The sequence below is a fragment of the Pan paniscus genome, chromosome 15 (assembly GCF_029289425.2).
Source record: "Pan paniscus chromosome 15, NHGRI_mPanPan1-v2.0_pri, whole genome shotgun sequence".
Lineage (NCBI taxonomy): Eukaryota > Metazoa > Chordata > Mammalia > Primates > Hominidae > Pan > Pan paniscus.
Genome location: NC_073264.2, coordinates 66,159,304 through 66,176,587, shown reverse-complemented (window position 1 = coordinate 66,176,587; position 17,284 = coordinate 66,159,304). Strand labels below are relative to the sequence as shown.

The following is a 17,284-nucleotide window of genomic DNA, read 5'->3' as shown; positions in this document are numbered from 1 at the left end:
TACAGGCTTCTATCCCAGTAATAATCCACTGTTTGAGAGCAATGGCCATTTGCCTCTCTAGCATCCATTTACCCCTTTGGCAACAATCCTAATTTGCATTTGGAGCTTTGTTCCTTCCCCGTTCCCAAAAACTACGTGCTTCTAATGAAGCCTCATTTCCCTCTCATGGGAGAGGCATGTGACCAAGACTTCGGCCAATTGGTGCACTGTATTCTCCAAGCCATTGGACTGCTTCTTGGAAAGGCACTTAGTTTGGTTGAAGCCAGTGAAACACAATGATACTCGCTGGAAGGAAGGCTGGGGTGGAACCAAGTGTGCCTGTCTGCTGAACCTGACCCCAACAGGATGTAGGGTCTGGAGCTATTGGTGCTGCCATTTTACAACCCCATGGAGAGCCTGAGATTGAGGCTAATGTAGAAAGATGGAGGGAGGGTGAGGAACCTAATAGGACCAGCCTAATTCCTGGACTCTGCAGTTTGAGTCAACAGATTGCCTCTTTTGCTTCAAAAGCCAGTTTGGGTCAAGTTTTCTACCAGTTGCAATGGTGTCTTAAATCATATTATACTTTCCTTCCTATTCAAAGGCAGTAAATGCCACCAAGCAGTGTGTGTGGGCAACTAGAATGCTTGGTCCAATCCTTACTATTTGTCACTTGACACTAATATTACATGAAAAGCATCCCAGTCATGAAAGATATGGAAGAATGCTCAATAATAGCAAGAAGGGAGAGCAGTGTGGAACTATTGTTTACTGGTATTATTATCTCCTGATTATCCCTGATTATCCTGATTATCCATGAAGTTCTCTTTATGCTCCGCTCCCTGTAGGGTCTGGCAGGCTTCCCAACTTATCTGGTGTTCAAGGTGGGTCTAAGGGTGAAACTGGAGCCCACCTGGATACAGAGATCTGTATTAGTTTTGTGTTTATTGATGGGAGAAAGTATTTGGGGTCATCCACCTTGAATGCTACATAAATGTCTTCTACTCAAGGAGTCACATAATAAATCTCTCCAAAGGTGCGGTGGCTCACACCCGTAATCTCAGCACTTTGGGAGGCTGAGGCGGGAAGATCGCTTGAGCCCAGGAGCTCGAGACCAGCTTGGGCAACGTGGTGAAACCCCATTTCTATAAAAAATACAAAAATTAGCTAGCTGTGGTGGTGTGCACCTGTGGTCCTAGCTACTTGGGAGGTCCTAGCTAAGGCAGGAAGATCTTCTGAGCCCAGGAGGTTGAGGCTGCAGTGAGCCATGATTGTGCCACTGCACTCCAGCCTGGGTGCATTTGAGCAAGATCCTATCTCAAATGAGTGAATAGACAAATCTCTAGGACTCACCTTGAGGGCTGTCAGGAAACCCTCTGGAAAAGGATGTCTCATGGATATGCCAGTGTAAACTCTCCTGAAATAACCCTTTCTCTTCTCTACCCAGACTAACTTTACCTACCCTTTGGGGCCCAACTCAGATCCCTCCTTCTTGGTAAAAAGCCAGTTCAGACTGAAGCAATCCCTTCTATTAACCACACTAATTATTACTGCAATTAATCTCACAATACCTTGAGGCTCCTAGTGCTGAGAGGATTTTGCCTTTTGTTATAGTGATGGAAAGGATGCATTTCAATATGTTGCCTTGCAGTGCAAACCTTTGTTAACAGGGCAAAAATAGCACAGGGGGCAGGAATTACATTCCTGGATGTGCATTTGGCTTATTTACATGGATTTGGGTGCCCTCTAAGGACACCATCTTCTCTCCCCTCCAAGAGGGTCAGGCCACAGGACATCCATGTTCTTGGCCTCCCATGGGAGAGGGTCTCTCGCCAGAGGAAGGGAAAGCCAAGTGGCCACAGAGTTCCAGCCTGTCCCTGTGACAGCCCCTGCCTCTGGCCAGACATCCACCCACCCTTGCTAAGTCAGCCTGCTCTGGGGCTACTAGGCTCAGTCCTTGCTGTCTGTTGGAGACAGACCATGAAGTGCAGTGTGTGGAGGGCTGGGACATAGCATACCGAATTACCCCAGGGAGCTTGGAAAACAACTCTTCCCACTCTCTGTTAGGCCCACGGCTTCCTCTACTGGAGGAGACAGCATGTGAGGATGGAACTCGGTCACTCCTCTGTCACCACCGATATGAACAGTCTGGAATCCTGCACACAGGAGACTGACGATCCCTGAGCAACCTTTAGTAGCTCCTACCATTGGGCATTTTCTTGGTACAGATCACAAATAAGAGACATCATAGAAAATGTTATTCTTTTATTATTTCAAGGAGGTAATACATAGCCCAATATGTCAAAGCAAAAGGGAATTAGAGGCAGCAAATGGCCAGGTTTTTCTAAGCGCCTCATGCTGCATCTCTGAGCTCCTGTCTGCCCGCAGCCCACAGCTGCTTACATGAAGGCCAGGTCAGTAGACAGATGGCCCAACTTGATACTCCACTGACCGAGAAAGGGCTCAATGTGCAGCACAGCAGAGGCACTGCCAGGACCCAGCACGCTGGGCGGCACCCCATGCTGCCACCACCAGCTACAGAGGCTAGTGCCTTAGTAGCAGCCAGTGTGTCTAGCACTTGATTTTATTCCTGTGAGCCTAGAGTGGGCAGGACGTGAATAAATCCTGAGTCATAAATTAAGGTGAAAGACGTAGTAGTGTTAATACTCTTGGTGAGAAAAGACAACACAGTCTTGGAGGAGAGTGGGCTTGGAGTCTGGTGGAAGAAAGATAGAAACCCCCAGAAGGGCCTCGGCCTGCAGGCACTGCCTTGAGGCCATCAGAGGGGGTTTTCACGGTACATGATAGGGAGGAGTGAGGCAGGTGGGCACTGGAGGGCTGTTTCCTCTGGCACAGTTGAACTAGAGGTTCACTTTCCACTCATAATTGGTTTCCTAGGTCTAAGTCACCACACCTGGGACTGAAGCAAGTCTTGCCTGTGCACCAAGCATGGCCTTGGACCCTGGAGAGATGCAAGGCTCAGTTCTCCAGTGTTGAAGTGGAAGGATTCCCAACTGAAGGAGATCTTTCTCTCCCCACCTCCAGCTCTTTTCCCTTACAAATGACCAGGGTGCAAGTCGAGAGGCAGAGGCACCTCCTGGTGCAACCCCACCACAGTCTTACAGAGAACTCATCTTGGTGGGACCCAAAGCCCAGCCTTGGCATGAAGCAGACTTATTCCACCCATTGGAGGGCACCCAGTCTGGTGACTGAATGGTGGCGTGCAAGTGGCAGTCAGCAGTGGCTCTGGATGCCGTAATACTCAGATGCCATTCATCTCTGTGTGATCGTCCTGGCTGGAGAGCTGGTGAGGAGGGACTGCTTCCTCCTGGCGTGCACTGTTCACCAACCACACCACGTGGGCTGATAGATTTTTGGTTTGACAGGTGTGGAAAGAATTTTTAAAACCAGCCACTGTGTTCTCCAAACCCAGAGCCATTGGTTTTGTTTGACAAGAAAGTACCAAGAGAACCACAGCTCCACTGAGGCTAAGGCTTGTGTAGCACAGAATGCAGTATGTATTGAAACATATAAACCTTGTCTGACTGGGGAGATGGGTGAGCAAAGAGCTGCCGGGACCCAGGTCCTCTAGTCGGTTGCAGGCTCTGCCGATGTCTCATCCTTAAGCTCCTCAAAACCTGGGACTGGCTTCTGTAGAAAGTATGTAGTGGCCTGGATCACCTTGTCTGGTCCAATGTTGTACACTGGGTGAGTGGGCTGCTGCAAAGAGAAGAAAAGGTGCCAGTTAATCACCCCGGTGGTCCTTGAAAACATAACACATCCTTTGCTCCATGAAAGGCACTTCTAAGAATTTAGTATAAGGAATCAGAGATACACACAAAGCCCAAAGGTTCAAAAATGGTGTATTTGCTAAAACTATCTAGTACATGGGACACAGGTTAATATACAGCCATTATAAACACGCATTTAAATATTTAATGATATAGGCAAATACTTACAACATATTATGTGAGAAAACAGTATGTACAATACTATCTCAAACAGTTTTTTTTTTTTTTTTTTTGAGAGAGTCTTGCTCTGTTGCCCAGGCTGGAGTGCAATGACACGATCTTAGCTCACTGCAACCTCTGCCTCCTGTGTTCAAGCAATTCTCCTGCCTCAGCCTCCTGAGTAGCTGGGATTACAGGTGTGAGCCACCACGCCTGGGTAATTTTTGTATTTTTAGTAGAGACAGGGTTTCACCATGTTGGTCCGGCTGGTCTCGAACTCCTGACCTCAGGTGATCCACCCGCCTCGGCCTCCCAAAGTGCTGGGGTTACAGGTGTGAGCCACCACACCTGGTCTCAAACTTTTAAAAAAGTGTATTTGTACCTGTGATGTATATAAATGGCAAAAATTGTACCCACACCAGAATATTAATAGTGATATGATTGTTTTTCATTTTCTTTTTTATATTTTATGTATCCCAATTATTAAAACAATAAACATGTATTTACATTTATAATCAAGAAAAAGGGGGCCGGACGCGGTGGCTCATGCCTGTAATCCCAGCATTTTGGGAGGCCGAGGTGGATGGATCACCCGAGGTCAGGAGTTCAAGACCAGCCTGGCCAAGATGGTGAAACCCCGTCTCTACAAAAATTAGCCGGGCATGATGGTGAGTGTCTGTAATCCCAGCTAGTTGGGAGCCTGAAGCAGGAGAATTGCTTGAACCCGGGAGGTGGAGGTTGCAGTGAGCCAAGATTGTGCCACTGCACTCTAACCTGGGCAACAGCAAGACTCTGTCTCAAAAAAAAAAAAAAAAAGAAAAAGAAAAAAGGACCACAACCCTAATATGTAGTAAGGCTGTCAGATCATATTTAAATATATAAACAAAATTTAAATACGAAATTTAAATTAAATAGATGTTATTCTAGTACATCACAGAAACCCAAAAGAAACTTTAGATTTGACACGGCATAATCCTAGGCCAATATTCAGGATTCTCCCACTGTGGGATAATGAAGGAGGGGACACAACTGCAGGAGAGATTTAAAAAATTTTGAGAGAATACTAGGAGCAACCTCATGCTGAAACATACAAAAATTCAGATAAAACAATAATTTTTAAAAACCAGGAAAACTGCCAAAATTGACTTAAGGAATTTTTAAAGGCCTACATGAAGAAATTAGTAACAACAATTGCTTATTCTGCCACCCCCACATACCTTAAAAGATACTAGACCTAGATGGTTTCTCAGGCAAGTAGTATCAAACCTACAAAGAAACAGATAATCTCTGATCTATACAAACCTTTTAAGGACTGAAAAAAAAAAGGGGGCCAGTGCAGGGGCCAGGTACAATGGCTCACACCTATAATCCCAGCACTTTGGGTGGCTGAGGTAGGATAGCTTGAGGCCAAGAGTTCAAGACCAGACTAGGCAACATAGCAAAACCCTGTCTCTACAAAAAATTTAAAAATTAGCAGGTTCTGGTGGTGTGCACCTGTAGTTCCTGCTACTTGGGAGGCTAAGGCAGGAGGATAGCTTGAGCCCAGGAGTTCCAGGCTGCAGTGAGCTATGATCACAGCACTGCACTCCAGCATGAGTGACAGAGTGAGATCATGTCTCTGAAAAAGAAAAGAAAAAGAAAAAAGGTAAGAGGTGCAGGAAGCTACCCATTTAATTTTATGAGGCTATGATATTATCCTGAAACACTGGAAAAGGACAATACAATAAAATTTTAGATCAATCTTTCTTATGAATGCACATGCAAAAAAATCCTAAATAAAAGTACTAGGCAAACATACTGGCAAACTGAATCCAGCAGTATACTGAACAAAACACACAGACACAGACACACTGTCTCTACTATGACCAAGAAGGGCTTATCCTGGGAATATAAGGCTTAACATCAGAATATTAATGAAACATATCATATTAAAGAAGAAAAATCAGATGTGGAGAAAGCATTCAATAAAATTTAACACTACCTTATGACTGAAACTAACAAAAACAACCTAGCAAATCAGGAATAAAAGTGAATATCACTAACTTGATATAATGTAACTATCACAACCCTACAGTAAACATCATGCTTAATGATCAGATTATAAAAAGCCTTCCCATTACAATCAGGAGCAAGAGAGGAATGCCCTCTACTACCTTTAGTCAGCACTATGTGGGGATCTTACCCAACAATACAAGGCAAGAAAAATAAAATGGAAACTAACTTAGACAAACTTAAAACTATTAAGAGTTCAACAAGGTGGCTGGACACAAGATTTATAAATATTATTAGCATTTCTATACACTAGTAACAAACAGTTACAAAACTGAAAATAAGAAAAGATTCCAGTCACAAGAGACATGAAAACTGTAAATTAGACATAACTCTAACCGAAAAAAAAAAATGCTAGTCCTTTATGGAAAAAATTATAAAAAAAACCACTGAAAGACATTAAAGAAAAGAAAAATTATGTTCATAAATGGAAGCCTAAATATTGAAAAGAAGTCAGTTCTCTTTGTACTCCTGGGAAGACAGGAAGAAAAAAAAAAAAACAAGTTGGTTCTCTCCTATTAATCTAAAATGTAGTGCAATTCCAATAAAAATCCCATTAGAACTTGACAGGCTGATCCTACAATTCACAGGAAAAAGCAAAAGGCAAAGAATAGCCAAGGCAATTTCGAAGAAAAACAACAAGGCAGACCGGACTTGCCTACCTGTTTTCAGACTTGCTTAAAAGAGTGCAGATAGGCAAACAGACCAAAGGAACAAAATAGAGAGTCCAGAAACAGGGCCCCTTCATGTATGGAAACTTGAGGGTGTGGTACACATGAGATACACATCAGCAGGAAAGGTTGTAGACTACAGTAAATGGTGCTGGTCAACTGGTTATCCATATGGAAAAAAGATAACATTATATCCAAGCCTCACCATACACAGAAACCAAATCCAAGAGAATTAAAAATCTAGATTAAAAAAGCAAGCTTTAGACTATTTAGAAGAAGTTACACTTAATGACTTGCTGCATTGCCTTGTTCATTCCCTTCATAGCACGCATCACAATTTGTGATGTATTTGTTTAATGTGTGCCTCCTTTTGTCTGCTTCCCTCAAAAAATGGTAGAGATTCCTTAAATTAATCCTCACCTACCCTCCCCCAAAAACAAACCCCTGAATGACAGAAAAGACAAATAGATTTGACCACTTCAAAATTAAAATATTAAAATATTTTTGTGGGGAAGGGGTGCTGGGGGCAGGGTCTCACTCTATCTCCCAGACTGGAGCAAACAGAGCTCACTGCAGCCTTAACTACCTGGGCTCAAGCGATTCTCCCACCTCAGCCTCCCAAGGTGCTAGGTTTACAGGTGCGAACCACCATATCTGGCCTAAAATCTTCTATTTAACAAAAAAACACTAAAAACAAAATGCTATGGTTTGGATGTGGTTTATTTGTCCCCACAAAAATTAATGTTGAAATCTGATCCCCAAGGTGGCTATGTTGAGAGGTGGGGTTTGTGGAATGTGTTGGGTTTGAGGGGTGGATCCCTCAGGAGTGCCTTGGTGCTGTTCTTGCAGTAGTGCGTGAGCTCTCACTCTTGCTCTGGGGAGTCTGGATTAGTCCTTGAGGTAATGGGTTAGTTCCTGCAAGGGTAGGCTGTTATAAAGCCAGGATGCTCTCAGGCTCTCCTCTGTTTGCATGGGTTGGCTTCCCCTTTGATTTCCACATGTTATAATGCAGCACAACCCTTGCCAGAAGCCAGAGCCATGCCCTTGAATTTCTCAGTCTATAGAACCATGAGCTAAATAAACCTCTTGTCTTTATACATTACCTAGTCTCAGGTATTCTCTTATAGCAACGCAAATCAGGGTCACAAAATGAAAAGACAAGTCACAAGCTGGAAGATATTCACTACACACATGTAACTGACAGAAGATTAGTATTAAAAATATACAGAGAACTATAAATACTTAAGGGAAAACAACTGAAGTTACCCATCAGTAAGAAAATGAGCACAGAATATGAACTGGCAGGCAATTCACAGAAGACAACACAAATGGCCAACAAACATTTGAAAATATTCTCAACCTCACCAGTAATCAGGAAAACACAAAATCAAACAAATACCATTTCACACCCATCAAATTGGCAAAAAGGAAAAGGTCTGACTATGGATTGATTCATCTTACACAACCACACTGGGGAGCAGTTACAGAGCTATCTATCAAAGATGACAATATGTGTCCCCTTCAACCCAGCAGGTCCCCTCCTGGAGACATTCTAACATGTGAACCCAATGAGACAGATACCACAACGTTCACTGCAACACTGTAATAGCAAAAAATTGATAACTAGCAGGAGAACAGAGAAATACACTGGGGTACATTTATACAAGGGAGTATCATATAATAGTTAAAATGAATAAACTGGAGCAACACATGTGAAAACAGATAAACCTCAAAAATACAATGGCAAGTGGAAAAAGCAATGCAGAATGACTGGTACAGTAGGTACCATTACAAAAAGTTTGAAAACATGCAAGCAACTGTTATATTGCTTATAAAAAACTATATATTGCTTATAGATACATATGTATGTAGCAATAGCACAAAAACATCCACAGGCATGATACATGTCAAATTTGGGACAGGGTTACCTCTGGAGAAGGAGGGAGGAAAAAAAATTGGAAGAGAGCTACATAAGAGGCAAATAGGGGGAAATAATTAGGGCCTGGAAAAGCTGGGTGGTTGTTTTTCTGATTAAGAATGAGGTTGAGCATCTTTTCAACTATCTATTGGCCATTTGTGTTTCTTCCATTTGAAATGTTTCCCAATTAAAAGAAACAAAGATGGGGCCAGGCGTGGTGGCTCACACATGTAATCCTGGCACCTTGGGAGGCCGAGGCGGGCATATCACTTGAGGCCAGGAGTTTGAGACCAGCCTGGCCAACATGGGGAAACCCTGTCTCTACTAAAAATACAAAAATTAGCTGGGTGTGGTGGTGCATGCCTGTAATCCCAGCTACTCAGGAGGCTGAGGCACGAGAATTGCTTGAACCTGGGAGGTGGAGGTTGCAGTGAGCCAATATCATGCCACTGCACTCCAGCCTGGGTGACAGAGTGAGACTTTGTCTCACAAAAAAAAATTAAAAATTAAAAATTTTTTTTAAACAAAAAAGGAAGGTTACAACGACACAGATGAGAAAATAAGGCAGTGACCTAGATGGTAGCAGCAGGCCATGTTTACACTGGAAGTAGGGCTTAGTAAGAGTAGGGAACTGCACACAAAAATTCATGACAGTCTGCATGGGCCCTGTGATTTGATCACTGGGGACAGTCTCCATTGGATTCATGTCCAGGCTCACGTCTAGGCTCAGAGCACCTCCGGGTTGTCCTCAGCTGGCTGCAGCAGTGAGCATCCTGCCCTCACAGGGCTATTGTTTTTTCAGGAAAGCAGACAAACACACATTAAACAACACACCAACTGAGTAAAGTACTACAAAGAATATGAACAAGGCGCTGAGGCAGAGCGTTCTGGGGATCTCATTCTCTGAAGAGATGGCATCTAAGCTGAGCCTCTGGGAGAGACGCGGCAGGCTGTACAGCCAGTGCCACATGGCTGCAGTGCTATCACGAGCCTGCTGGGACTCACAGCCTCAGAGTGACACGTAACTGTGGCCACCTCTAGGGGAAGCTAATACCAGCAGTGGGCTAGGTCCTCAGCCCTGGGATAAAGGCACAACAGCTCTTTGACAGATCAGACCGCCCATCTGGAACCCTGAGCTTGCCCAGAGGTGCGTCTCCTCTGTGGTCACATCCTCACTAACGGCTGCACAGCTCGAAGGGCAGAGGGACCACAAGCTTCCGCCTGTCCACACAGGAAATGCAGAGCCAGTTCTGCTTGCTTGGAAAGCCTTCTGTCCGCGAGATCCCTGTGGAGAAGGGGTGTGAAGCCCTGCACCCGCCTTACCAGAGCGTTTTCGGGCACACCCAGGACCACATCATGCAACATGGCTCCGCTGCCGAAGTGCTGGGCTATGGACAGGCCGCTCAGGCAGTAGCAGGTGTGGTAGAAATCACGCGACCTGTAAGGACAGGCAGCTCTGAGCAGGCGCTCCTCTGCTCCGCACACATCTACAAATGTAGCCACACCAATTCAGAGACCACTGGTGCAATCACACGTCCCCCCCATCCTCCATGTGGCTAGAGGAGGCATGGTTTTCCCAGCAGTGTTATTTAAAGCCCCACTGGCTGAGCACAGTGGCTCACACCCATAATCCCAGCACGCAGGAGGCTGAGGCAAGAGAACGGTTTGAGGCCAGGAGTTCAAAACCAACTTGGGCAACATGGGAGACCCCGTCTCTACAAAAAATTAAAAATTAGCTAGGTGTGGTGGCCGATGCCTGTAATTCCAGTTACTTGGGAGGCTGAAGCAGAAGGATCACTCGAGCCCAAGAGGTGAAGGCTGCAGTGAGCCATGATTGTGACACTGCACTCCAGCCTGGGTGACAGGGTGAGACCCTGTCTCAAAAAAGTAAAATACAATAAAATAAAAGCCCCATCCTCCAGCCCTGCCCAGCAGTGGGAACTGTATTTTTTTTCTTTTCTTTCTTTTTTACCTTAAACTATTAAAGGAAACTGTAATTTTAAAGTCAGTCTCTCCAGCTGTCTTCTGGAAAGGGCTCTCCAGGGGCAGTACTAATGATAAATTGATATACTTCTCTAGAAAAATACCTAAGTATCTAGAAATGGGCCACATTCTTCCTGATAAATTGCGGGACCAGGCCTTCCCCTGGATGCCAAGAGCAGCAGGACGTGTGCTGGGGTTGGGGGAGACAGAGGGTGGGTAACAAAGGTGAGAGGACTTATTTTATTTCCCTTTTTCTTTTTATAACACATAAGCCATCTCAGATTTGAGCTTAATCATTTAATCCACTCTATAATAGTTGTCATGATTACAGTCTCTACAACACTGAGGGGTTTTAAAATCCTGTATCCTATTCTATTTAGATCAGTTTTTTTGTTTGTTTTTTTTTGTTTTTTTTTTTTTAAAAAAGAAGTTATCTACCCAGCAATCTGTTTCCCTGTCTGGGGGAGGGGGTTGCATGCAAGCTGGGGGACAAGACGGGCAGCTGGAGGTGCCAGGATCAATGGCCTCAAGGGGTGCTCCCAACTGGGTGCTTTTTCCCATACAACCTAGCGCTATGCAGGTGCTGAAGGTGACACCTCTGCTCTTGAGATCTGGCTCTGAGTAGGCCTGGGGTGCATGCCCCTCTGCTCTCTCCTCCCCTCTCCCTTCCCTCCCCAGAGAGAAAACACTCACTTGCCAGGTTTATCCAGAAGCCCCCCCGCAGGGCACTGGCAGCACATCAGGATGTACTCCTGCAGGGCCTGCTGATGGAACATCCAGTGGCTCATGCTAAGGGCAGGGTCACCTGTTGAAGGGCAAAGGGTCAGTAAGGGCCCGGCAGATCCAGCCAAGTATCAATGACCTAATTCCACTTTTTCACCTGGGGGAATAGTCAAGGTTTCCTGCTCCCCTTCCTCTTCCATTCATTCTTGGTACAACTGCTATCTTCCCCATGTCCTACGCACAGCATGTCCCTTCTCCTGAACTTTGACATGTGTCAAAGAGCAGCAATTCAAAGTGGCACTTTCACTTTCTTGAAATGCACCCTGTTAACGTGGATGGTGATCCTCAACCACATCTCTGGCAGGCAGTGAACCAGCCTAGCTGTTTAGCTTACCTTCCCAGACTGACCTCGGTAGCTGCTCCCAACTTGGTCCATAACTCTACCCTGGACTTCAAGAGACATTCCCTCTAGCATATCTCTATAACTTGTTAACCAGACTGATTAGCTCAGAGAACTCTTAATGGGTAATAAAGTCTGTTTCTTCTGCTTTTCTAAGCCTAAATTTAATTGATCTCCAAAGGGAATTCTCTAACTTGTCTCTCAGCTCAAAGAATTTACCTAAGAAACATTACTAGTAACTGCCGTCCTGCATCATATGATACCCTAGCAAAAACTGGGTATTCTGGTAATACTACTAAGGTACTGACAAGCAACTGGACTTCTTCACTCTGAAGTCCAATCACTATGGTCAAAGAATTCTGTGGGCCACACAGTTATCAAGTGGGAAGGAGGGACAAATCACAGACAGGTGTGCAAAAACATCTGCATAGAAATCGATTAAAAATATATATACATATAGGATGTACATTAAGTCCTTGGTCAATTTTATACTTTGATACCTGGGCTAAAAGATGCCTGACAATAAATCATTTTTAAAAAAAGGATGCCCAACAATTGGTAAATGGCACCTGAAAGCTAATTGTTCTTTCTTCCAGTCTTTTTGGTTCTATGCATTTTTCTACCTAGTTATTATAACTGTGTAGCTTATGTTTTTCACTTATACCACTATAGGCATAAATTTTCTATTCTACTACATAATCTGCATAGCCATCACTGTGAATAGCCATATAGTATTTCATTAAGTGGACATATAAGGTAACTGTATCATAAAAAGAACTGAGCTAAAAATCTTATATATATGTCAGTATATAAATTTCTATGGTGGGCCGGGCACGATGGCTTATGCCTGTAATCCCAGCACTTTGGGAGGCTGAGGGGGGTTGATCACGAGGTCAGGAGATCAAGACCATCCTGGCTAACACGGTGAAACCCTGTCTCTACTAAAAATACAAAAAAATTAGCCGGGCATAGTGGTGGGCGCCTGTAGTCCCAGCTACTCAGGAGGCTGAGGCAGGAGAATGGCGTGAACCCAGGAGGTGGAGTTTGCAGTGAGCTGAGATCGCACCACTGCACTCCAGCCTGGGCGACACAGCAAGACTCCGTCTCAAAAAAAAAAAAAAATTCCTATGGTGAAAATTATAAAAGTTTATGGTATCAATAACCTTTCACATTTTGGAGAAAATAGCAAAAAAGAAAAACAGGGGAAAAGATTTCTAAAAATAAAAATGAAAAGTTTATGATACAGTCTATAGAGATTGAAGCAAAATATTAAACTGTTGAATATTTCCTTTTTTTTTTTTTTTTTTTTTTTGAGACACAGTCTCACTCTGTTGCCCAGGTTGGAGGGCAATGGCACGATCTCGGCTCACTGCAACCTCCGCCTCCCGGGTTCAAGCGATTGTCCTGCCTCAGCCTCCCGAGTAGCTGGGATTACAGGCATGCACCACCATGCCTGGCTGATTTTTGTATTTTTAGTAGAGACATGGTTTCACTATGTTGGTCAGGCTGCTCTCTAACTCCTGACCTCAGGTGACCCACCCTCTTTTGGCCTCCCAAAGTTCTGGGATTACAGGCGTGGGCCACTGCACCCAGCCTAAATTGTTGAATATTTCAAACAGACAATAAGAATTTATTAAATTTCTTTAAAAAGAGACACAGAGGAAAAGGGTTTCCAAGGTTGAGCACTAGGTGAGGGACAGTGGCCAGCTGACATTTAGAGGCCAGGGACAAAAGCTTCTCATCTTCAACCCTGAGTCGCACTCAGCCCTGAAACACCCATTAAGAGACACAGGAAACTAAGTCCGACCTAAGGAGAAGCATCCAATCTCCCATCTCAGGCTGGCTGCAGGCCACATGCTTTGATACACTTGCACTATTTTAATTCCCTTCCTTTCTTTTCCTCACCTGTAAGCACAGTGAACTTTGTTGTAGAAGATACATACATATATGATGGGACTTCACTCTATCTTCTTTTACTTATTTCCAAGGTTGTTTCCAGTTCCTTGCCATTATGAGGAATGCTGGACTAAATCTTTGTCAATATTATGTATGCTTAAGATTATTTTCTTCAAATAGACTGACCACGGTGGAATTATTCGGTTAAAGGGAATAAACATTGTTAAGGCTTTTAATAGATACTGATAAACTGCTTTAAGAATTTATAGACTACTCTCAGCACAATCCCTGTGGAGTAGCCCTGCTCTGCAGGAGCTGTCAAAAATAAATATATAAATAAACTAAAAATAAAAACAAAGACTTTATATAGCTACCAGCAAAATTTAAAATTTTGCTATACCACCTCCAGCATTAGCACCTTTTTGTTGTTGTTGTTGAGATGCTATCTTGCTCTGTCGCCCAGGCTGGAGTGCAGTGGTGTGATCTCAGCTCACTGCAACCTCTGCCTCCCAGGTTCAAGTCATTCTCCTGTCTCAGCCTCCTGAGTACCTTGGATTACAGGTACAAGCCCCCACGCCTGGCTAATTTTTGCATTTTTAGTAGAGACAGGGTTTCACTATGTTGATCAAGCCAGTCTCGAACTCCTAAAGTGATCTGCCCAACTCGGCTTCCCAAAGTGCTAGGATTACAGGCGTGAGCCACCACGCCCGGCCAGCTTTAGTTACTTTTTTAAAGTTATCAGCAATTAAAATGGTAAAAAGAAATAGTACCTGATAGTTTATTTTGATTTGCATGCCTCTGATTACTAATTAGGGTGAAATTTTTCCATAACTTGTGTTTAATATTTGCATTTCCTTATGATGGTGTCTGTTTGGCCTAATCTTCTGAGATCCAATAGCCAATTTTATTAATCTAGCTTTTTCTTATACTTGCCCCTTGTCTACATCATATGCTGCATCTATTTTCTCCTTTTTGCTCCTCTGTTTTGGTTATGTGAGTTTAAAACTTTTTAAAATTAATTTTAAAATTTAATTAATGTAAAACATATATATGTTTTATACTTAATATTGTAATCATACTATTGATTTTTCCTTTGCGATTTCCTTTTTAAGAAAATATTTAATGTGTATGGGGATTTTTGGGGGGATGAGTGATGAAAATGTTCTAAAATTGTCATGATGGTTCGCAACTGAATAGGTAAGTTGTATGGTATGGGAATTATATCTCAACAAAGCTATTATTTAAAAAAGCATATTTATTAAACTTTAGGAAACTGCATTACACATCTGTACAAAATGTACATATATTTCATATCCTATAACAAATAAAAGACTATTATTATAAGGTAAATGATAACCTGTGGCTAAAATTAGAGTCTGAAAAGAAAACGCTATGTTTATTATATAAAAAACTATAGACTGTTTCAGTGACTTCCTATATTATTAAAGCATAGAAGCTCAAAGTTCAAAAACTCTACAAGGAGCTTCCAGATATCCTGAATTTGGACACCAGCACACATAATCACAACAAGATGAAAGCAGATATGATTATAGGGTGATAACTGCACACTGGAATCGGCCTTTTAAATCCTTTCTACCTCTTCCTGAAATTATAGGTCTCCATTCTAATCTCATTTTGCATTTCAAAGGTTCCTTTTATCTAAAAAAATCAAAAGTCTTTCCACACCATAACTGATAGGTGCAGCCATCTGTAGCTCAATTTCACAGGTAGGCAAGAAAATTCCAGGGTAGGTCCAAAAGAACATATAAGAAACCAGTAACTACCAAGCCAAGTGGAAACTCACAGGCCTGCTGCTTTCTTATTGCTCCACAAAACAAAAAACAAAGTAACTCACTGATTTAGTCAGCACTTGAGATTTCTTAAGCCTTTTTTTTTTTTTTTTTTTTAGACGGAGTCCTGCCCTGTTACCCAGGCTGGAGTGCAACGGCGCGATCTCAGCTCACTGCAGCCTCCGCCTCCGGGGTTCAAGGGATTCTCCTGCCTCAGCCTCCTGAGTAGCTGGGATTACAGGCAACGTGGCACCATGCCTGGCTAATTTTTTGTATCTTTAGTAGAGATGGGGTTTCACCATGTTGGCCAGGCTGGTCTTGAACTCCTGACCTCATGATCCACCCACCTCGGCCTCCCAAAATGCTGGGATTACAGGCTTTTGTGTTTTTTTGAGACGAAGTCTTGCTCTGTCGCTCAGGCTGGAGTTGCAGTGGCACTCTCTGCCTGCAACCTCTGCCTCCCAGACTCAAGTGATCCTTCTACCTCAGCCTCCTGAGTAGCAGGACTACAGGCATGTGCCACCATTTCTGGTTAACTGTTTTTAATTTTTTGTAGAGACAAGCTCTCACTATATTGCCCAGGCTGGTCTTGAACTCCTGAGCTCAAGAGGTCCTCCTGCTTTGGCCTCCCAAAGTGCTGGGATTATAGTCATGAACCACCATGTCCAGCATTTTAAGGTACTAATAGTAATTCCTTCTTCTACTCAAATACTGTCATTTACACATAGAAGGTAGTCAATGGCATGGAGCCACTGATGGTCACTTGCTGGGTCAGGGCATGGCCTAGACCCACGTGCTGCACTATGTAGAGCATTCTTTTTGCTTTTTAGTTAGCAATATGATCAATGCCTTTTAAAAAATGTATTTGTACATTTACCAAAATAAAATTAGTAATGCACATGGTTTTTTTTTTTTAAAGGGCACAGTATAATACAGAAGGATAGAAAATCTAAAAAGTTGGCCAGGTATGGTGGCTCACGCCTGTAATCTCAGCACTTTGTGTGGCCAAGGAAGGTGGATCACTTGAGGCCAGGAGTTTGAGACCAGCCAGGCCAACATAGTCATATCCTGTCTCTACTAAAAATAGAAAACATTGGCTGGGTGTGGTGGTACACGCCTCTAATCCCAGCTACACAGGAGGCTGAGGCAAGAAAATCAATTGAACCGAGGAGGCTACAGTGAGCCGAGATTGCATCACTGCACTCCAGCCTCAGCAACAGAGTGAGACTCCGTCTCAAAAAAAAAAAAAAAAAAAAAAAATCTAAAAAGTCTCCCTCCTTCTGTCTTCTTCTCTTCTCCCAAAGGTACCCATTGTTCAAGGGGTTTTGTGTAGGGTTCCAGGAAAAGCTGTGTACATCTCAGGCTGTGTGCCCAGGCACTGCTCCAGGCCCCGCCCCCTTACACTTCATGTTGTATCTTGCAGAGCTTTCTATATCAGCCCATGGTATGCAGCTACTGTTTGGAGAGATTTTTATTATTTAACCCTTAACCTTTTGATAGGCACTTAGGCTGCTATTAAAACTCCACTTCAATATACATCCTTTGCTAATATCCCTGCAGGTAAATTCCTGACAGTGCACTTGCTGTGTTCAAAGGGTAAGTGCCCTTATAATTTAAATGGATGTCTCCAAACTGCCCTCCAAAAAATGACTTAACCTATTTACATCCCCACTAACAGTATCAAATTACCTGTTTTCTCACACTCTCCCCAACATAGGGTATCAAGTTTTTTAATCTCTGCCAATCCAATAATAAAAACAAATAGTGCCACTCTTTTGATTAGCATTTCTTTAACTACAAGTGAGCTAAACAATTTTTCGTTGGATTAATAGCCACCTACTGTGGTTATGAGCAGGGCAGGGTTCAGATGCCAGCTAGTCTGGATTCACACAACCACATACTAACCCTTGTGAGTGCCAATCAGG

At 43.3% G+C, this 17,284-nt stretch overlaps 2 protein-coding genes across 5 annotated transcripts in view; one reads left to right on the top strand and one right to left on the bottom strand.

Moving 5' to 3' along the window:
• Positions 1-17,284, top strand: part of MAX (MYC associated factor X) — a 103,091-nt gene that overhangs the window by 39,898 nt on the left and 45,909 nt on the right. The window lies entirely within an intron of this gene.
• FNTB (farnesyltransferase, CAAX box, beta) overlaps positions 2,230-17,284 on the bottom strand; it is a 79,008-nt gene continuing 63,953 nt past the window's right edge. For 2 of the 3 annotated variants that reach the window (XM_008977771.5, XM_014347593.4), the window contains exons 10-12: positions 11,244-11,355; positions 9,891-10,005; positions 2,230-3,699 (exon numbers count right to left, since the gene is read on the bottom strand). In XM_008977771.5, coding sequence (XP_008976019.2) covers positions 3,568-3,699; positions 9,891-10,005; positions 11,244-11,355 — 359 coding nt within the window. In that variant the 3' untranslated portion in view covers positions 2,230-3,567. The remainder of the gene's footprint in view (positions 3,700-9,890; positions 10,006-11,243; positions 11,356-17,284) is intronic. The other variant, XM_063596249.1, reaches the window with a different exon arrangement.